General features: G+C 37.6%; 1 protein-coding gene across 2 annotated transcripts; it reads left to right on the forward strand.

Annotated features, from left to right (window-relative positions):
- The first annotated feature begins 1,464 nt into the window (after positions 1–1,464).
- LOC149821882 (uncharacterized) lies at positions 1,465–8,013 on the forward strand. 2 transcript variants are annotated; one of them, XM_089980959.1, is made up of 5 exons: positions 1,465–1,565; positions 1,762–1,868; positions 1,951–2,027; positions 4,693–6,735; positions 7,286–8,013. In XM_089980959.1, the coding sequence occupies exons 4-5, from the start codon at positions 4,747–4,749 to the stop codon at positions 7,445–7,447; spliced, it is 2,151 nt and encodes a 716-aa protein (XP_089837085.1). In that variant the 5' UTR covers positions 1,465–1,565; positions 1,762–1,868; positions 1,951–2,027; positions 4,693–4,746; the 3' UTR covers positions 7,448–8,013. The 2 variants fall into 2 exon arrangements, with proteins under 2 accessions (XP_089837085.1, XP_089837084.1); XM_089980958.1 differs by lacking the exon at positions 1,951–2,027.
- Positions 8,014–23,079: the final 15,066 nt, after the last annotated feature.

A 23,079-nucleotide genomic window follows, 5' to 3' on the forward strand; every position in this document is an offset into this window, starting at 1 on the left:
TCTAACTTTTTTTTTGTGTGTGTGTGTGGAGATCAACGCTGCTAGAAACAGGGGCATCTCTAATCTTCAATTGAATTCAAGCTTGAGATTTAAGCATTGGAACACACCAAGGGTACGTTCCCGTGGTGCAACTTGCATGGATTTGAAATCATTCTGATTCCATTTCCCAGGGAAACCCGTGTTTTCGGTTGAACATGAGATTTCAGGCTTTTAGAATCGCTTTCTCAGATTTCCCTGAGAAAATTACTCTGGGAATGAACAGAACGTCCCCCCTCAGTAGTATCTTGTCCCACATTTGGTGGTGCTTCACCAATGTTTGAACTTCACCGGTGGTGCAACTTGCATGGATTTGAAATCATTCTGATTCCATTTCCCAGGGAAACCCGTGTTTTCGGTTGAACATGAGATTTCAGGCTTTTAGAATCGCTTTCTCAGATTTCCCTTAGAAAATTACTGTGGGAATGAACAGAACGTCCCCCCTCAGTAGTATCTTGTCCCACATTTGGTGGTGCTTCACCAATGTTTGAACTTCAAAGTTCCATTTGGAAAAGTTGGCTGGGCTTTAATACCAATGCACTGTGACACCTAACTTTTTAGACCAAGTCCTAATTGTATTGCAACCGATCATCATATCCCATGGTTATCATGATCAAACCTTGTCTCATTTGTATGGGGGCCAGGCTTCACAAATTCTGTTATCTCGATATTATTTTTATTTTTATTTTATTTTATTTTATTTTATTTTTGGATAATCAAGCTAGGATTTGGCTGTAAGCATAGCCAACCCAACTATATCACACAAGGACACACAAACAAAGTGGGCTCATATCCAATGTTATCAGTAGTGTATCAGCAGAAAATCTATACACATCTCCCCTTAATCTGCTATTTTTTAATAAATACAAATAATGCTAAAAAATAATCTTTTTAATCTTTTTAAATATTACTTTAATGGTTTTAATATGTGTCACGTTTTGATTAACACGTAATATTTTTTTATTATTTTTGGCAGATACAAAACGGTTCATTTAACTGTCTCGGCCGATACAGTTGAATCGTTGGCCAAACGATACAGGGCCGATACCGATACTAGGCTCATCTCATGGTCAAAGAACCTAAAAAGTCAACATTGAAAGTCTCTGAGTCTGAACACGGTCAACAAGCCAACAGTACGGTCAGGCCACGAAACCCAAAAAAGAAGGGCAATTTGGGTAAAAATTGTATGCACTCTGAGGGTGTGTTGGTGATAAACGCACTAAATCCCCAAATTAAAGAAGGGAAAGACCTGGTTTGTGTTTGATTCTGTGGTAGTGAAAAGAGTTTTTTAAGCCAAAAGGTTTGAACTTTGAAGTTTGAAATGGAGAAACTGTGAAGAGAGAGAGAGAGAGAGTATGGTGGGGAGACGTCTTAGTCAGTTGCAGTGGAGGACAAAAATGCTAGTATTTTGACAAAGGAGGAAGGAGAAATGAGGGTGTCCGTTTTTTCTCTTTTTTTCTTCCCCAGTTGGTTTGTGGAGTTGTACCGGATTCGGGTAGCTCGTGAAGGTGGTCTCTCTGTTGGTGGAGGTAAAAAAAATGCCGGAGGTTTTTTAACTTACACATGGCTGACCTCATTCTTCATTTTTCTTCTTCTTTCTCCTTCCTCTATTTCTGGCAGTTTTCACTACCACCCACCTTTTCTTTTGGCCTAAAATATGGTTCAGAGTGTTGGGATTTGCGTGTTATCTTATTTTTTATTTTTATCTTTGTTTGAACTTTGAAGGGTATAATGGTCGGGATATCGGTGGTGGTTTTCGGGGTCTGCGAGAGTTGAGAAATTTGATGTTGGTTATGCTTTGCTTGTGAGAGGGAGGAAGGGAGCAGCTCTTGGTGAGTTTTTCTGTGTTGTTTTCGGTTTTGTGATGGAAAATATGAAACTTTTCTATATTTTTCGTGGAATTATGATGTTTAGTTGATGTTCGTGGTTTTGGAATTCACAAGGACCGAGGAACTTGAATTTGAGTGCGCTGGAATTTTGAAGAGAAGGAGGTGGGAAAGAGATTTTTGGGATGTTTCATGTTTGTTTTCATTTTACTTTTTTTTTATCTCTTTCTTATCTTAGAAAATATTAGTTGGATTCCTTGCTCTTCTGTTCTCTGTATAACATAGAAGTTTTATTGATTTGTTAATTTTCAATTGTTTTTTTTTTTTTGTTTTTTGTTTTTTTGGCAGGGGGGGTGGTTCTTGGTGTTTGTAATTCTTGGAGAGGGACTTGCTTTTTAACTGTATATTGTTAATTTTAGATTCTTTTTAACCGTGAGGAGAATTGCTTAGTTTTAGCGCACTAATAGTTGTATTTGTTCGTTTTCTTTCTTTTTTCCATTGAGTAATTGATTTGAGAACAATTGATATGTGAAATTAAGCATAAGAAGCTTGCTTGGTAAGCGTGATTCCTTTTAGAAAATGGACAAGATAAGGAGATTAACTTTTTGTGAATGGGAAAATAACAGTGTAGGATGAACATGTTCTTTGAATGGTATCTAGTAAGTCATCCACTGTTGAATGTTGCGTATGTCTTGAAGCATGGCAACAGTGGAAGTAATCTTATTCACTGCTCTTCTTCGTTTTTATGCTGCGTGGTGGGACTAGGCGCTTGCTACCAGCCATGGAATTAACTAAGTATGCAGTGTATATCTAAGAATTAATAAGCTCAAATATGTCTAAGAATTAATAAGTTCAAATGCATGTTGCAATTCAAGGGTGTGCTTGGTGGTAGAAATGAATGCAGAAGGTCCTTGCCTAGAGGGTTAGCACAGAATTGATGTTCTGGTTCAATCTGTTTTTAAAACCTGCAAGTAATGGGTCAACTGTCAATGTCTTGGCCACTAAATGAATGTCTGCTTGATTTAATGGATGCTTAAATGAAACCATTTGCATGCCTGATTCCAGGTAAGGTCACTAGTACCCATCCAGAAGATTAGTGACATTCATATTCCTCTCCTTTAAGAGCTTTTATTTTCTAGAAGATGCCTTTACATTCACGGAGAAGCATGGTGAAAGTCCTGATTTAGCTTAATCTTAAACCGAGTTTTTCGTTCATTTCCATGAAGAAGTTCATTGAGTGGTATAGACTGCTAATTATCTAGAATATAACACATGGATTGGTGACAATGACTAAGAAACAGTGGTCCCTTTCCATATTGCACCTAGATGAAACCTAGGAGAAAATCATACAACAACAACAAACAACAACTACGCCTTCATCCCAAAACAATTGGGGTCAGCGATATGAACCAAAAAAGAAATTCATTTTGGGTCTTCCACATGAATCCTTTTCCTCCAATCATTTCTATCCAACGCCATGTCCTCGGTGAGGTTCAAAGCATTCATATCCTTTCCTATCATCTCCATCCAAGTCTTCCTAGGCCTACCCCGACCTCTTTTAACTAATATATTTTCCCATTTCTCCAACCTTCTAACTGGAGCATCATTAGGCCTTCGCCGAAAAAATTAAAATAAATTATTGTGCCTTATAACACTTAAATAATTTAAAATAGGATTTACTTATAAAATAAACTGAACCCAGTATGTGGGTGACACTTAGTGTTCTCTGGCTCTGAATAAAATGCCTTTGAAATGAGGTATCATCTGCGGGTTTATTTCCCATGAATAAAAGCATGCAAATCATCAAATATTCTTACCCATGGCCTGAGGCTTAAGCTTTATAAAACTCCATTTTCATGAGCAAGAAGGTGAGGAGCTGCTCCATAAAAGATAATCAATTTCCTCATTGAACTTATCATACTTTAGTGACCAATTGCACAATATTGCTACATGCAAGACTTAACTATTAAACACAAATTTGCATGAGGGACTTAATAGCTAAACAGAAAGCTTTCTAGGAAAATGTGGAAACTTGACAGATCCCAAATTCATTGGAACTTGGAAATGAGATCTATACTTGACTGGTTAAACAATTAAACTGGGAGTCTAGGACTAAACCATAGTTCTTGAGTTCACAGACCCAGGGTCCCAGAGATACTTCTAAGTTGGTTGGGAGACAGGGACATTTTTCTACGTTAAACTAAAACATCTCAGCAATGCTGAGATTTAACACTATACTATATTATGTTTTAATTGTTTATCAGTAAGATTTTTTATTCTTGATGCTCCTATAGTTGTGTTCTTTGTTGATCTCTTTGATGTGTGTTTCATTCTAGAGGGATTATTTCTTAAAAATATCTGTGCATTTATATTCATCTGTAAATTTCACTCTGACACATCCTAAGCAATTGTAAGGATATGGTATGTCTGCATTTTCAGTCATCATATGTAGCCATCAAGTTTAACAATTGAAATTCTAGTTCAAGTTTGTCATTCTCCATGCTCTTCTCTTGCTAAACAAGTTGGATTAGTACATTCAGGAGTCCCTCAATGCTGGTAGCCATGACTTGCTTGTTTAGGATCCGAACTGCCAATTTATGCTGCTTTTGAGGCTGATACAGAGATGAAAAGCATGGATTTGTGGTTCTCGGCTGAGTGGTATATGCATGTATAATTGTATATGGTGCATATCCATATTCCTTCTGTTAACCCCTTCCAATGGATTGATCCCTGACCAAGTCGGAAATTTCTGCAGCTTTCTGATGATAATTTAATGAATGCAAGTAATGACAGAATAATTTGAATATCAAGATCATGTGGTCCTGTGCAGGTTGAGACAATCTAGACAAGCGGATGCAGCTTCTATATTTTCATTTGATATACAATGATTTTTAATGCCATGGATACAAAAGAGACTTTTGCAGATGCTCATGAATGTTTCTCTGATGAGGACTGTTCGTCACAATCCTGCCTGAATATTGATGTGACATTAACTAGACAAGATGGATTAGACTTGGATATACAGGGCTTGGGCAAAGTGCTAGAGAGCGAACCACATGAACCCACATCTTCTGAACCATGTTGTAGCTCATACCAGATTGACACCACTCATATCTATAGATTCCATGAAGAAAATGTCCAAGGGGAGTCTGCAGCAGTCTTTATAGAAGGTGATGCTCAAGCGAAACAGAGCTCTTGTAAGAATATGCAGGGAGCTAGTAATGGAAATACCCGAGAAGGATGCCTTTCGAACCAATTTGTTGGGGAACATAGATTCCCTGATTGTATAAACTCCATGAGATACAAAGATCTTGCCGATTGTAGTTGCTCAGTTTCAGAAGGAACTAGGATTTTGGACTATGTAACAGTCACTGCTCCTTTAAACATTATATGCAGAGCTTCAATATCATTGAAGGATCCAGTTAAGTTCAAAAGCAAGATGGAGTTTCTTTTTGGGAGTTCCAAATTTCAAAAGAAAAGAACGAAAACTGCCAATGACTTGAACGACCTTATAATTCAGAATATGAGAGTAGCTGATTCAGGAAGTAGCTATAATATTCAGAAGAGCATAACAATCAGCCCAGTTGGAGAATGGGTTATCAATGCTATTAGTGGAAACAGAAAGATGTCGAGCATTTTAAGAAGTCCACTGTTCATTCAATTTACTGATCAAGTTCAAGGTATTGTCCTAGATGGATCGAGATCTATTGAAAGTAGGGAAGCAAATTGCTCAGATTCTGAGAGCTTTTCTGTTGGGCTCTGTGGTATTTTATCACATGCACAAGAGGCAGAATCAGTGGGAAACCTCAGATACGATTCAGATATATCCAGGCCAGAATTTTCAGATGATGTAATTTTGTCATGCTCAAGTTCTAAAACAACATATTCATATCAATCCAGTTTGGCCTCTTGTCCAACCATTTCTAGCGGAGTGCTTCAATGTATTTGGGAAGGTGGAATCCCTCATTTTATGTTTTCCTTGGATGATCAGGGAAAGGCTTATGTAGCGAATCCATGGAGGATTGAATCTTCAGAAGATAAAGCTCTAGATTGGATGTATTTATTCTGTATTAAGGCCAGTGGTCAAGAGAAACAAATCAATGGTGTTGGTTGTGTTTCGGATGTTGTTGGTAAGATGAAAGTGTCAAGCTCTCTTTCACTTGATTGTGATAACCCAAATCAGTTGAAGTTTATTGAGACAGAATATGTTTTATTTGGTGTAAGTGAGAATCATAGTGAACAGTTGGAGCAAGGGATGACACGTGTAAACCCAATTCTTAAGAAGGCCAAGGGGATGCAAAAGATGGTATCAGATATTTTTAAGGCATCATACTCATCTAAGCAAAGAACTGTTACCAAGTCGGCTCCATCCAGCTCCAATTGTAAGGACCTTTGCCAGATGTACCATCCTTGTACACAAGCAAACTTCAGTAATTTGAGTGTGGAGAGCCTCTTGATGGATCGTCTGATACCCAACCTTGAGCTGGCTGCCATGGTGGTGAAAGGCTGTCTAGACCGGAAGAGTAGCCAAGAGTCAGCTATTGGAGGTTGGGGCTTGAAATTTCTAAAGAAGAGGGAGGTTGCAGACTCAAACTTCTCTTCTAATGGGAAAGAATTTGTACAAAGAAGTAAAGGCAAATCTATTGCCAGTACGACTGTTCTAGTCCCTGAAGACTTTCATGGTGGGCCACTATCCAGAAATGGTGGACCATCAAGCCTTATTGAGAGATGGAGATCTGGTGGTCACTGTGATTGTGGTGGCTGGGATATTGGCTGTCCTCTCAAAGTATTTGATGACCGCTCGTGTAATGAGAAGGACGTGGCTCAAGCTGAGTCTGAGGAAGAATGTAAATCATTTGATCTATTTGTTAAGGTAATTCATTTTCTGTTCAAATTTGTTTCAGCATCATGCAGAAATAACTTGATTCTTCAGAAATACACTCTGAATAGTTTATTCTGCCCTTGTGAATTTTATTCTTCACAGTCTGTTTGGTATTTTAGCTTTCTAAAAGGGATAACACCTAATCGTATATGAGTGGCAAATTTCCATGAACAAACACTGAATTATTTGTAGAAATACACAAATCTAATCATCAAACTATTTCTCTGCAATTCATGTCGAGACTGGAAGCTGGATAAAATATAGAAATTCAAAAGTGAAAACTGAGTTTTTTGTGTAATGGAATTTATATCTGTTATAAGCATATACATGAAGCTTTCATGAGAAATTGATGTTAGTAGCTTTTGACACTGTATGCAAAGTATTTCAAGTGACATCTTATATGTTCAGGTTTCTCATAAGAAAAAGTTATGCACTTTTTCCGTTATCGATGTCTATGGTACTATTTTGAGTAAAATTCTTTGTTGAAAATTAACATTGTAGTTGAATCATTCATTGATTAACCCCACTAAATGAACTTCAGGGTACCAAGAACGATTCACCAGTCCTGAAAATGGTAAACATACATGAAGGCTTGTATTTCATTCACTTTCAATCGACATTGACAGCTCTGCAATCCTTCTCTATTGGAGTGGCCATAATCCACAGCCAGAGTCCATCTCTCTTCTCTAAGTACAATAAATGACCTGACAAGCATCAAAGGATTGAGCATCTATTTAAAATATCGTCTGAATTTTGCCAGATAAAGTCCTGCCTTAAGAGTGTATGAGAACTTGATATTCACTTTTCCGCATTCCGCATCTGTGTTTCGAACTAAGGGGTGCATCACTTTCACTGGAGTGTGGCTGCTATGGTGAAAGCAACAACAGATAGTAGGTTTGGGGAAGCCAGCTACTGCCATTGGATTTTTGAGAAAATGTGCTAATATTTATGAGACAATTTTCCTTGTTGTCTTCACTTGGAGAGAGAGAGAGAGAGGAAAACAGGGATGCCTTGGCTAACAAAAGGTTTGATTTCGGATGTCCTGTCTTCATAGTTCGAGAAGATTTATTCAATATGGGACTCATGCAGAAAGTCAGTGAGCTAAATGTTGCATGTATAGAAGGCAGCTGCTTTAGTTTTTTCTGAGTGTATATCATTACACCTGTAGAATTGTGATTGCTTTGAACCGTCTGTATGTATTTATATTCAACCTATAAAGTGAAACCCACGATTATATAATCAATGATATATGCTATTTGCCTCACCAAACTGCGAAGTATTCATAATCTATCGTTTCATAGGTAGCATGTCTGAATGTGCCATGGTATGAAGTGTTAAACTATCAGCTGATTGCATTGTATCCTTTAGACCTATGTCACATGGATGCTTCAATTTGCACCCGTGTCCCCTTGTATAAGAGCGTGTTTTATTAGTTTAAGTTATAAAAGTTGTTTATTTTAATAGATGTATTCCTTTGAAAGCGTGTACCCTCGCTAGAGAGTGTCCATTGACATACATCTATTCATTGTCAATGTAAGTGAAATAGATTATTTTAGAGGACATAGCTAGGACTTAAGCAAAATCGAGTTGGTTCCTTGTGTTCAATCCTTGTAGGAAAGAGTGCAACTTGTGTTCAGATACAACAGGTGATTGGGCTCTATGCTGTTAGAATCAAATCGAATCGGCCTGAATCTGAATCTGAATCTGAATCAGATGATCCTAATTGAATCACTTCACCAATTTTCTTTCCTTTCTTTTTTTATACTAATTATAATAGTTATTGCTTTAAATGCATATTTTAGAATTTGATTAGACCCTATAAGTCAACATGTACTTTCTTTCTGTATTTTCATAACTTTTCCTGATTTTTTAAAATCATAGGACAAATAAAATGGATTGGTTAGAGTTGCATTGTCTTACTTGGTGAAAAACATTATTTAAAAAAGACATTATGAAGGGAGTCGAATGAGGTAGCTGGATGGTTGTGTTTTTCACAAACTGTATGTTATGTTTGCACAGTATTAAATCATTGATGTGTAATCATTTTTACAAGCATCTTAGTGAGGACCTTTTTCTTCTAATTTGCCAAGAACTCAATTTTTTTTATCAAAGCAATTTTGTTTAATATCCTAAGATGTTCTCTTGGCATGAATTTCTTAAGAATAATATCTCGTGGCCATGATGCAACATAGATTACATAATTATTAATAGATTTTCCCTTTTATTGCAATTTTATAACTCAAAGTGGTTGCATTTTTTTAAAGGCAAGTTGGGTTAGGCATACCCCTACCCGTTATACAATGATACCATTGTGATTTAAACTTGAAACAGGCCAACACAAGGTGACGTGCACTAGCTGCTATGCTCCTACCAGACAAGCGAAGCGGAGCCCCCATTGGTAAGTGGTTGCATATTTGGCAAGTCATAAAATCGAATGGCGTACCTTATTATGAATTTGTAACACCTCGATTTGGGACCTCGAGAGTCCAAGTTTGGTTGATATTACTTTTTAGAGGAAAAACATACATAGTTTACACAAAAAAAAACATGGCTAATTTTTTTTAAATGACAAAAAATAAACTAACAAGTACTCTGCTGCCGAATCGGAGTAGTTGATCACGTTTTGCTTGCCCTAGTGTGCCTGAAACTTACAATTGTAATTATACAGAAGGTGAGTCTACAACTGAGTAAAGAATATTTATAAACAAATAATGACCTTAACTTACAACTGTAGTGGGCTATAAGCCTCTAGTTTGAGTTTAGTTTTTTACACACCACACAAGGTTTGTATGTTTCAAATTTCTTCATTAACTCTTTAAATCGACCACTCACTCACACCAGACTATAACATTAAGTCGATTATATTAGTCATAGTCGTCTATGGGCATAGCAACTCGCGCAGAACACCCCAATTCTGCATTATTGGCCTTACTATGAACCATACACTCCCAGTAATCCTTAGATCATTAGGCACTGCAGTGAACAACAAGAAGGGACTCCACCGGTAGTTAGTTGGAAGGTTGACTCAAATTCAAACTCGACATGATTTATGCTACATCCTAACCATAATGACTTTTCATCGTCCATGGTTGTCTAGAGTCCCAAATATTGTGTAAATATAACCCTAAGTTATATTTTAAGTTCATTACTTTGAACTTTACTCTCAAGCCCGTGTGTCACTCGTTCTCCTATGAGTGATATTGTGAAATAATCATGACATATCTCACTCTTAATCTTAGAATGATATTAGATTCCACATTTTATATCATACTAAGCATGCAATGAGGTTGATTATCTACGTGATTAAATCACTGACGACCCACTCTCCATAGTGATTGCACTTTAGCAGTGAATGAGGTAGCCTTTTGCACAGATCACTACTTTCGAGATTTAAGAGGTTAAGCATGCTAATCTTAATATAAAATTTATATGACATTACTAGATTCAAGGAACTAAAGGTTAATCACAATTTCATCACAATGCATGTTATTTGCAGATTATAACATAGATATGTTATCATAAAAAAATATCTTTCTAATATGCATGATATATCATGACTAATGTGTACATATAAATATCTCATTGCAATAATCTCATGCATGGTCATTTTATACATATTATGATCACACTCAAGAGCTACATTTCTAAACATGCTAATATACAATATCAATAATAACATGCAATACAATATGATTTGTTAACAACTAAGATTACTTATAAGATCTCTTACCTTCAATATGAATATTGTACTATTATCACAATCGAGTCTCAAGTGACTTTAACAATAGGATTTGAACATAAGATAAGCATGTTCTTATTAATACATATATTTTTTATAAAATTATCAAAATATCTCTCCCAAGTTGACTCGTCAGACCTTAATTTTTGTGCCTCTGATTTGATCAAAATCAAAGGATAAAGAGATTCTCTTCTGCAATACGAGTTCAACGCATTAAACTTCACTCAATTCTAAGTTCAGAGTGTAAAGTTATGCCCATTTTACTTAATCAGATATTGGGTACATACAAGGATAATTTGGTTATTTTAACTCTTATGGTTTGACCTGACACATTCTAGGTCAAAACAAGTTCGGTATAGGTTTATTTAACCTAGTCTTGACCTATCTGGGTTTGATTTAAAAACTCAATTGGATTATCAAAATTCATAATTAATCATAAACTGAATCTATATATAGTTCTAATCTGGATTCAAAATTGTTAGATTGGATTCAGACCTAGTTTTGTTCTAGATCTATAACTGATCCATTTAGTTATGAGTTGGATTTAGAGCTAGAACTGTTAGATTGGATCCAGACCCAGTTCTGATATAGATCCAAAACTGTGAGACTATATCTAAACTCAGTTCTAATAATTCAAAATTGATCCATCCAGTTGGATAAAGATCTAGCTCTCATATGGATTCAGTACTGATCCAAACTAGATCCAATTCTGATATGGATTCAGATTTGTCAGACAGGATTCAGACTCAATTTTTGTCTGAATCTAGTTCAATTTGGATTGGTCCAGACCGACTCGATTGAACTGGACCCAGATTCGGTCTGGTCCAGATTAAATCATATCCAAACAGGAAATTGAGACCTTGTCAGACCCCACTCGATTCGATTTGGTCAAAACCAGTTCAGTCAATCGAGTTGAGTTTGAAACAACTGACCAGACTCAGTTTGGACTTAACAGGACTAAGTCAGTTTTGGTCAAACCCGACTCGGTCTGGTTCACACCCAGACCGATTTAGTCTAATTCGGTATGACCGAGTCGAACCGGTATAGTTTTATTTTTTTTACTTGGTTCGATCTAGGTGCGACCCAGACCACTTGGTTTGATCTGGGTCGCACCTAGACCGACCCAAGTCAGTCACTGGCATAGGACGGGAGGGGCACAACCTCTTCCTATTTCTTCTTCCTCTGTTGTAGAGGGTCCGACAGCCAAAACTGACTCTCTCTCTCCCTCTCTCTCTCTCTGCAACAAGGACGACAACCATGGTTGCCTGCCGACTTGGTTGCCTCTGTGTTTTTTTTCATCAGCATCTTGCCGACAACCATGGTTGCCAACCCTCTAAACAAACAAAAAGAAAAAGGGACGAAGGGATGCATACCTGCGGTGGTCATCAACGACAAGCTCCAGTAAGCCCTCTCCCTCTCTGTGCAACTCTTTCTCATTTTTTTTTCTCTTCACACTTCTCTCACTCTATGTATTGATGAACATGAAGTCTCTTCGTGTGGGCTCTTTATAGGGCCCTCATGTTGGGTGAGAATAACCCTCACCCACTCATTGATCATATGGGGCAAGGTTTATCCTCATCCCCCTACAATGAAAATGGGGAAGGTGGTTTCGCAAATGGGTGAATTGCCTTACCCAAATCTTTTTTTTTACCTTTCCTACCTGGTGATCGTGGTAGCGAGATTTATCCTCATCCTCCCTACAATGAAATGGGGAAAGCGGTTCCGCAAATGCGGGAACCGTCTTTCCCTAATCTTTTTTTTACCTTCCCCTCCTGATGATCTCGTCGGGTGGTTTTACAATTATACCTCTATTAAAAGAAGATTTGTCTTGAATATTACCTAGAAACAATTATGCAAATTGTGCACAAACGTCTGATTTACATTTGCATGTGACCTCATTTTTGTTATAATGACTCCATCTGACCAATACCAACGATATATCTTTATTTTGCAGCTTTTGCACTTTCACATATAAAATTTCTATAGGTTTCTCAATCATGCTCAGGTCGTTCTAGATTTTCAATACTGACTCGACTGTGTCTAATATGCGGGAGGGATCACTACAAGAAAAATGCTAATTAGCGACGGATATTTGCGACAGAAAAAATCTGTCGCAAACTTGCGACGGATTAGCGAAAGAAAACTATTTGTCGCTAACATTTGAAATATTTGCAAACGTAGCGACGGAAATATTTCCCTCGCTAAATCCGTCGCTACTTAGCGATGAATTAGCGACAAAAATTTTCTGTCGCCAAAACACTACAAAAAATACTAATTAGCGACGGAAAAATTCCCTTGCTAAATCCGTCGCTAATTTTCGATTTAAACCATCCCGCCTGAGGCGCGAAATTTTCCCTCCCTCCTTCCCCCCCCCCCCCCCCCCCGTTTGATTTAAATCGCCCTTCCTCTGACGATGCGCAGCAACCCTCCGAGCGTCCTCCTCCTCCCGCTACCTCTCCCTCGCGCCGTTCTCCTCCTCCTCCCGGCGGTGCCCCTCGCCAGTCTCCACTGCCCGTCCTACCTCTCCCTCGCCTGAGGCCCTCCGAGCGTGACTGGCGTCGGCCCCCGAACCGTCCTCCTCCTCCCGCTAACTCTCCTCTGCGCGCCATCCTCCTCCTCCCGGCGGTGCCCCTCGCCGGTCTCCACCGCCCGTCCTGCCTCTCCCTCGCCTGAGGCCTTCCGATCGTGATTGGCGTCGGCCCCCGGACCGTCCTCCTCCTCCCGCTACCTCTCCCTCGCGTCGTCCTCTTCCTCCCGGCGGTGCCCCTCGCCGGTCTCCTCCTCCTCACGCTACCTCTCCCCCGTGCCATTCTCCTCCTCCCGGCGGTGTCCCTCGCCGGTCTCCACCGTTCGTCCTGCCGCTTCCTCGCCTGAGGCCGTCCGCCGTGATTGGCTCGCTGCGGAAGAGCATCCGGACGCCGGAACCCGCCTGTGCAAAAAAAATTGTTTCCTGCCGGAGAACACGTCGGCAGAGAGCAATTTTTTTTTAAAATTTAACGACGGATTAGCGACGGAGATTATCCATCGCTAATTTAAAATAGCGAAGGACTCGCGATGGATCATGTCCGTCGCTAATCCGTCGCAAATTAGCGACGACAGTAGCGACGGATAAGTTCTGTCACTACTTAGCGTCGAAAAATTCGCGATGAAAGTTATTCATCGCTAATCCGACGCTAATCCGTCGCTAAACTGTTTAGCGACGAATTAGCGTCGGATTAGCGACGGATTTAGGTTGTCGCTAATCCACAGGTTTCTTGTAGTGGATCTTGCATATACTTTCGCAACATGGAGACATGAAATACGTTATGAATTCTGGATAATAAAGGTGTCAAAGTTAATTGGTACGTTGTCTGACCAACTCTCGCGAGTATCTCAAATGGTCCAATATATCTTGGACTTAATTTTTTCTTGTGACAAAAATGCATTATTTTCTTAAAATGAAATATCTTCAAAAATACATGATTATCTTGTTCAAATTCTAACTCACGATGTCTTTGATTCACATAACTTTTTTGTCGACTTTGTGTTGCCAGTAGATGCTCCCGAATGAATTTGCCTTGGTCTATCATGCGTTGCACCAATTTAGGCCCTAACAACCTTCTTTCTCTGACCTCATTCTAACACAAAGATATTCGGCACCATCGACCGTATAGTGCTTCAAAGGGAGTCATGCCTATGCTTGCCTGAAAGCTATTGTTGTAGGCAAACTCTATCAGAGGCAAGATATTATTTCATGAGTCACTATACTCTAAAGTACATGCTCGTAATATATCTTTCAGGGTCTGAATGATTCATTCTGACTGTTCATCTATCCGAGGATGAAATGTTGTGCTCATTTTTAATTGTTCCTATTGCCTCTTGGAAACTTTGTCAGAATTACAATGTAAACTTCGAATCTCTATCTGAAATAATTGAATCAGGTACTCCATGAAGTTTGACTATCTCTATGATGAAAAGTTGGGGCAACTAGTCAAAAGTGTGAGTTGTCTTACAAGCTAAGAAGTCAGATGACTTAGTTAGTCTATCCACAATCACCCATATTGAATCCATCCCATTCTTGGTTTTTGAAAGTCCCAAGACAAAGTTCATAGAAACATTTAAGTTGTAGTCTAATTAGATTAAGAGTTAATTAATTAATTTTAATCGGTTTAAAAGTAGTCTCTTTTTTAGAAAACACGTTTTTAGAGGAAGACTTTTTTTAAAAATTTTGAAAATTATCCAGACTTTTAGTGAAATCGTGTAATCTAGAATTTTTAGTATAAATATTATTTTCTTAGCTGAAGCCCACGTTTTTGTCTTCAGAGAAAACGTAGGCCTCTTCTCCCTCTTCTCCTTCTCGTTCCCAATCGGTTCTCTCCCGATCTCTTCCTTTCTCCCCCATTTTCGTCTCGCTTCTAACCTTTCTCTGATGTTGATTCTTCTTACCCCCTTTCGATGAAAGCACATGCATCTTAAAGGTAATACCACTTTTTTTTTCTCAATCTCTCCGTCAAAAATGAATCGAAATGTATGTTTCTTCTCCCCCATCTCTCCGTAGTGTCATAGTTTTAGTTTCTGCATATAGTTCATCATATCATAGCATGAGTTCATCATATCATTGCATGTAGATTAGATTAGTTTTATTTTTATCATCTAAAAATATAGAAAGAAAAAAGGGAGGCTCATTCATGTAAACTTTTTTTCTCTCTCATTAAGCCTACCACTCATTAAAAACCTAGGTACTTTTTCTATTGGCCCTAAGTTAATGAAAACATGACACCCTCTCTCCATCACACGGCTGCTCCATTGTGACTGCTTTTTTTTTCTCTCCAGCTCCCTCATTCTCTCTCAGCCCTATCTCTCCTTTCCCCCCTCTATATCACTCTCCATTGATCCCTTTCTCTCCGATCACATGGTGACAGTCACCATCTCCAAGGCCTTCATAGCTCCAGCCATCCCTCCTTGGCAGCCACAATACCATCTTCAACAACCACTGGCTCCATCGCCCAACTGCAACTCCATAGCTCCAGCCATTGCCTCCAATTCCTTGCAGCCACCAGCCCCAACTCCTTCCTTGGTGCAGCTCCAGCTAAACCACCTACCTTCAAGACCTCCAACCACTGCAGCAAGTGAAGACCTCCTCCTCTAGCCGGTCTAAGTGAACCCAAGGTGACACCTTATTTCCAATTCAATTTAGTTCCAGATTTAGGTTTAGATCAGATTCTTTATTTTCGGCATTTCTTAAATTAATTAATTAGAAAAATATAGGTTAGTCGATTAGGGTTTTAGTAATTTTTATTCTTTTTAATTTCCATTTTTTAGATCTAACATTTCCAGTTTGAATGTATTAACAAGTTAGTTTGTTTACTTAGTTAATCATGTTTTGGTGATTTTTTTTCATGATAAAATAGTTTTTGATCAATTATCATGAGTTAACTTTTATTTGTTGAGCAGCTAGACTAATCGGTAGATAGTATAAATTGTTAACTAGCTTGGTTTTTTTTTTTTATTCAGCCGACTAGATTAAATAAATTTATTCTTTCCATTAGTTAGTTAAGTTTATTTCCAATCTCATAAATTTTTACTTTTGGTATTTAGATTAGGATTTAGTACTAATTTATCAATTATCTTTTTTTAGATAGAATTAATTTTTAGCCAAATTTAGATAGTTGTTATTTCTATTTTTTAATTAGTATTTTTACTTGCCATTAATGTTTAGTTCCACAATAATTAGATTAGTATTGTAAATTTTTTAACGTTATTAGAAATTGGATTAAATTAGTGATTAGATTAGTTAGTTTAAGTTAGCCAATTTATTCTTTTATGCAATTATCGTTTTCCTTAGGAAGCATATTTAATCATTATTTCCTTTATTAGATAAATCATGCTTAGCTGTAGATAAATTTCAGATTTAATTCATTAATTATGTGTTTAGTTTAATGAATTCATGTTGAGTTTGTTTAGTTTGTATTTCAATCTGCAATTTAGAATTAGGTTAGTTGTTAAATAATAATAGTTGTTTCTTGTTTTTGCCCTTTTATTCATTATTATTAAGTAGATTAAATAGCTTAGGTTAGTTATTATATTATTTTCAAGTTTGTTAGTTAAATTAGTTCAATGTTGAATTTTGTACAACATGTTTTGTTATTTGTCATTTGTTAGCTAGTTAGTTATTAAGCTTGTATTTAGTTTAATAGTTAGTTTTAGTTGATTCTTACAATTCGGTTAGCATTTGTTTTCTTGATTGTTTGTTAGTTAACTTTTTTGTTAGTTAGTTATTGTTAGTTTTTGTTATTTATTAGTGTTAGATTAATTAATTAGTTAGCCATTCATATTAGTTTTAATTCCTTTATTGATTTTTGGATAGCTTATTCTCTTGATTTCTTAGTTAGATTGTTATTAGTTTGTTGCATAAATTAGTGTTTTGATTGTTCGTTAGTTAGTTTTGTTGTTTTATCATTTAGTGCTCTAGTTTGTTACATGTTAGTAGATGTAGTTAGCTTGTTATTAGTAGTTATATTTTTGTTTTTGTGATTTTTTTTTAACTAACATTAGATTTTAGTTTAGTTTTTCTGTGTTTTGTTTTTTTTTGTATTTTTATTTTGCAGGAAAGCGGTTAAACGTGTAGTGAGCCCCTAAATAGACCTCTGAGGTCCCCAAAAGTTCTCCTCAAAAAGCCCTTCGATACTTTTAGAAAGCCCTCAATAAGCAAAAAACATAAAACAAATTCAAGAAAGATACTAGAAGCTCAAGTACCGAAGGCCCATTTTCCCTTTTCTTTTAGATTAGGGTTATTTACTTCAATAATTTAAACTTATAAAAGGCCTATAACTATTTATTATTTATTTAAACCCTCCGTAGAAGGCCACAATCTCATTTACTTAATTAATTATTTTTATTTTCAAGGTAATAAAGAATAAATTAGTTTTCTGTGGAATACAAAGTGTTTCTCTTATTTCTTGAGATCGGCCTGGACTTCACTACTCGTGCGAGTCAGTTTTTATTATTTGGAGTTTGGCTTGCATAAATCATTTTCATCAAAAATATCTTTTAAAAATCTATTTTATAAAACTCATACTAGTTAGATTTGAAACTCTTCAATTGGATGCGCTCATGACAGCCGCATAACTGGTCTGAAACATTTGTCGTTCTCATGCACTAGCCATTCTTGACTCTCTCTGAGATGCAGAGTTTTTCCTAGGGGATGCTTTCCTTGCGACTTCTTCTCGAACTGTTATCTAATCTCTCATCGTTCGCCCATGCACTAACTGAACTCTCTGACGGTGGGATCATCCATAGGGTTGTGGCTATCGCCCGTAGAACTATAGTCGTCATCCCTGAGTAGTGTTGGGGTTGTTCTGTTGGTACATATCTCTTTCTCTATCTATGATATAAATCGATGGGGGTCATGGTGTCAACTTTCTCACTATTTGAGCCATGCTTGCTATGACTCCAGTAGTCATAATTCTTTTTTTCCTATGATCGACGACTCAGAAGATCTTTGTGCCCTAGGGTTTTCATGATTATCGCGCTCGCTAGCCATTATTAATCACAAAATAACCCAGATACTATCGTATTTTTATCGAGCAGAGACTTATATTATATTCTATATCACTGAACTTGTTATAAATGATAAACCTTTTTTTGTGAACATGTGTCTGATAACATTTTGTAACACCCCGAATTGAGACCTTGAGAGTCCAAGTTCAATTGGTATTACTTTCTAAAGGAATAGCATACATAGTTCACACACAGGAAACATGGTTAATTTATTTATTTTTCTAATAACTCGATTTCTTTCATGAAGTTCATCATGCATAACCTGCATAAATAATGATTACATAAGTATTCAATGGCAATAATAAGCTAACAAGTACTTTGTTGTAAAGTCGAAGTAGCTGATCATGTCCTGCTTGCACTAGTGTGCCTCGAACCTACAGTTATAATTATACAGGGGGTGGGCCTACAACTCAATAAAGACTATTTATAAGTAAATAATGATTTTAACTTACAAATGTAGTGGGCTTTAAGCCTCTAGTTTGAGTTTAGCTTTTAATACACCATACAAGGTTTGTATGTTTTAAATTTCTCCCTTAACTCTCTCTCAATTGAATACTCACTTACACCAAACTATAATATTAAGTCGGCTATACCAGTCATAGCCATCTATAAACGTAGCAATCTGCATAGAACACCCCAATTTTACATTATTGTCTAGAGTATGAACCATACACTCTCAGTGATCCTTAGATCACCAGGTACTACAGTGAACAACAAGGGGGACCCCACCAGTAGCTATCCAGGAGGTCAGGCTTAAATTCAAATTCAGCATGGTTCATGTTATATCCTTACTATAATGACTTTTCACCATCCATGGCTGCCTAGAGTCCCAGATACTGTGTGAATATAACCCTAAGTCATATTTTAAGTTAATTACTTTGAACCTTACTCTCAAGCTCGTGTTTCACTTAATATTGTAAAATAATTACGAAGGATCACACTCTCAATCTCAGAATGACATTAGGGTTCACACTTTGTATCATACTAAGCATGCCATGAGGTAGAGTCTCTACGTCATTAAATTACCAGTGGCCCACTCTTTATGATGGTTGCAATCTGGCCGCAAACCAGGTAGCTCGTTCTATAAGTCGTTACTTTCAGAATTTAAGGGGTTAAGCATGCTAATCTCAATATAAAATTTATATAACATGACTATATTCAAGGAACTAATCACAATCTCATCACAATGCATGTTATTTGCAGATTATAACATAGATATGTTGTCATAAAAACAATATCTTTTTAATATGCATGATATATCATGATTAACATGTGCATATAAATATCTCATTGCAATAATCTCATGTATGATTATTTTATACATATCATGATCACACTCAAGAGCTATATTTCTAAACATGCTAATATACAACATCAATAATAACATGCAACACAATATGATTTGTTCACAACTAAGATTACTTATAAGATCCCTTACCTCCAATATGAATATTGGACTCTTGTCACAATCGAGTCTCAAGTGGCTTTAATAATAGGATCTGATCATATCATAAGCATGTTCATATTAATACACATATATTTTTGACAAAATTACCAAAATACTCATCTTTAGTTGACTCATCAAACTTTAATTTTTATGCTCATAATTTGACAAAAACCAGAAAACAAAGAGATTTCTCTCTACAATATGAGTCCAACACACTAAACCTCACTCAATTCTGAGTTCAGAGTGAAAAGTTATGCCTATTTTATTTAATAAGATATTGGGTATATACAAGGGTAATTTGGTCATTTTAACTCTTATGATTTGACCTAACTCATCTTAGGTTAAAACAGGTTCGGTCTAGGTTTACTTAACCTAGCCTCGACCTATCTGGGTTTGATTTAAAAACTCAATTGGATTCTCAAAATTCATAATTAATCATAAATTGGATCTAGATCTAGTTCTATTCTAGATCCAAAACTGTTAGATTGGATTCAAACCTAGTTCTGATATGGATCTATAACTGATCCATCTAGCTATGAGTTGGATCTAGATCTAGAACTGTCAGACTGGATTCAGACTCAGTTTTGACCTGGATTAAGAACTGTGAGACTATCCAAACCCAATTCTGATATTGATCCAAAACTGATCCATCTAGTTTGATCCAAATCCAACTTTGATATGAATCTAGCACTGATCTGAACCAGATCCATTTCTGATCTGGATTCATATTTATGAGATAGGATTTAGACCTAATTTTTGTCTGAATCCAGTTCAATTGGGATCGATCCAGACTGACCAGATCGAACTGGACCTAGATTCAGTCTGGTCTAGATCAAACCTGATCCAAACAAAAAACCGAGACCCTGTCAGACCTGACTCAGTATGATTCGGTCAGAACCGATTTGGTCAATTGAGTCGAGTCTAAAACAACTGACCAAACTCGGTTTGGACTGAACCGGACTAAGTCGGTCTTGGTCAAACCTAACTCGGTCTGGTTCACACCCTGATTGGTTCGGTTCGACTGAGTCAAACAGGTAAACTTTTGTTTTTTTTACTTGGTTCGGTTTTGGTTTGGGTCACACCCAGACCGACCCAAGTCTGTCACTGACATAGGGCGGAAGGGGCACATCCCCTTCTAATTTCTTCTCCCTCAGTTGCAAAGGGGTCGGTAGCCAGAGCCGTGTCTCTCTCTCTTGGCAACAAGGCCGACAACCATGGCTGCCGGCTTGGTTGCCTCTATTTTTTTCTTCAGCATCTTGTGTCAACCATGGTTGTTGGCCCTATGAACAAGCAGAAAGAAAAAGGGACGAAGGGATTCATACTTGTGGTGGTCGCCGACGACAAGCTCTAATAAGCCCCTCCCTCTCTCTGCAACTCTTTCTCGTTTTGGTTTTTTTTTTCTCCTCATGCTTCTCTCGCTCTGTGTATCGATGGACAAGAAGGCTTACTATGAGAGTTCTTTATAGGGCCCTCACAGTGGGTGAGGATAACCTTCACCCCACCCAATGATCGTGGGGGACGATGTTTATTCTTCCCTTTGACGAAAATGAGAAAGGCAATTATGCAAATGGGAGAATTGTCTTTCCCTAATCTTTTTTTTTTACCTTTTTTATCCAGTGATGGTGCGGAGCGAGGTTTATCCTCATCCTCATTGCGATAAAATGGAGAAGGCATTGCAAACGAGGGAACCGTCTTCCCCTGATCTTTTTTTTTCTAACCTTCTCCATTGGATGATTTTACAGAATTCCCATAAGAAACAGGATTAGGGATGACTTTCTCACGTAATCCAAACTTCTATTAGAGAGTAACTATTTTTTTTCCTTTTTTTATGACAAAAACCCAAGCTGAAAACATATTCACTTAATGCCCCCCCTCCCTCTCTCCGCTACCAAGAAACCCCAAATGGGGTCACCAATACCCAAGGCCCTTATGGAGCCCACCAGTTAAAGACACCCCGAGCAGGTGTGGGTACGTAACTAAATTTATAACCACTAACTGGTAGGGGTTACTGATGGCATGAGCTGGGTTTAGTTTGAATATAGATAACAGGATCAGCGGAGTCTTGGACTCATATTTTCGCCAGGTCCGATTAGTCTCTTCTCCTTACGGGATCCAAACTTACATCTTTAGATTGGGTAACTGGATTCAGATCTTTATCAAATTTAGTACATGCATTTAGGATATTAGATCCTTACGGACCTTACTAGATCCCACCATTGATCTAATTGGATGGTGCGGACTTACAAAATCATATCAATTGGATTCGTGTGGATCACAAATATCCAACCCAAACTCATGCCATTGACATTCTTAGTGAGCAGGTGTAGTGCCCAATCCAATTCAGATTCAGATGAAAAAAGTTAATACAAAATCCAGATAATACTAGCTTAAATAGCAAATTAAATATATGTTTTACATCAAAATCCGGTTTTATAAATATACTCGGACTAGCTGGGCCAGTTTGGATATTGACAAAAATCATAATTTAAACCCGACCCACATATTATTAGGTCTGGGTTCGGTTCGACCTAAATACTATTCGGGGGCAGTTGTTTGGGTTCAATCTGGGTCTACTATCCAGCAAAAACCCAACGAAACCCACTAACTTCCCTAACTAAAAGGCTTTTTATTCCAAAACCTGAACTAGGGCTGTCAATGGCTCGGGTTAGGGTTGACCCGGATCCACATAAATTTTAAAAAAATATTTTGTTAAAAATATATATAAAATACTTGGATTGGGTTGAGTACCCAACAAAATGGGCCCGCATATTGCTTGGGTCGGGTTTGGGTTGATCCAAATATTATTCAGGTCGGCACTTTCCATACCCATACACGAGAATTCGGGTTTCGGTTGGGTACCCAATACAAACTTGACTCGTTGGCAGCTCTAACTAGAACTGCTCAACGAACCGGAACAATTTCCCCCTCGATTTATCCGAATCAATTCATCGGATAAATGTGAATCCTTTTAAAGCGCTTACTGCAACGTTGGAAATACATCATTTGAATCGAACTTAAACCGTTCCAGCCGACTCGGTCCCGGTTCCAAGAAAGTTGGGTTAGTATAAGAACTCAAAAAGGAAACAAATCAAAGCCTTAAACCTCTCTCTCTCTCTCTCTCTCTCTCTCTCTCTCTCTCTGATTCCAGTGCTGAATTCATCGCTAAACGGGGTTTCAGGTATCTTCCTCCTCTCTCTTTTGCACTAAAACTAACAAAATCATATTACCCCAAGTTTTTTTTATGAACCCCACTTTATGTTTCTCCCTTTTCTTTCTTCTCCACCCTTATTTTTCTACCCCATCTCATGAAGATTCTGCGTTGGTAGTGTCACGATCTTTTCATTCAATACACTGCGTGTTGAAGTTTTGGTTGCATGCTATAGTATCTTACCATATTTGCTCAGAACCCTAAACCCCCAAACCCCAAAACCTCTTGTTGGTCCTGTTCTGATCGGTCATTTGAATCAAAGCAAACGTTTCTCTTAGTGTTTTTGGGTTGTTGGGGTTTTCATGCATTGTGGGTGCCTTTTGCTTCCGTTAGAGAGGGAATGCTGAGGGCCACCTTGGGTGTTTGATGGTCTGACTCTGCAAGCAGATACGATCAGCAGCA

The sequence above is a fragment of the Nuphar pumila genome, chromosome 11, assembly GCF_984573655.1.
Source record: "Nuphar pumila chromosome 11, dmNupPumi1.hap1.1, whole genome shotgun sequence".
Classification (NCBI taxonomy): domain Eukaryota; kingdom Viridiplantae; phylum Streptophyta; class Magnoliopsida; order Nymphaeales; family Nymphaeaceae; genus Nuphar; species Nuphar pumila.

What these genes read in the sequence shown, in the direction of transcription:
- LOC149821882 (XM_089980959.1), top strand. Translation starts at nt 4,747, where the DNA reads ATGATTTTTAATGCCATGGATACAAAAGAGACTTTTGCAGATGCTCAT. An exon ending in CATTTGATCTATTTGTTAAG is followed by an intron (nt 6,736 to 7,285) that starts GTAATTCATTTT and finishes AATGAACTTCAG; the next exon opens with GGTACCAAGAACGATTCACC.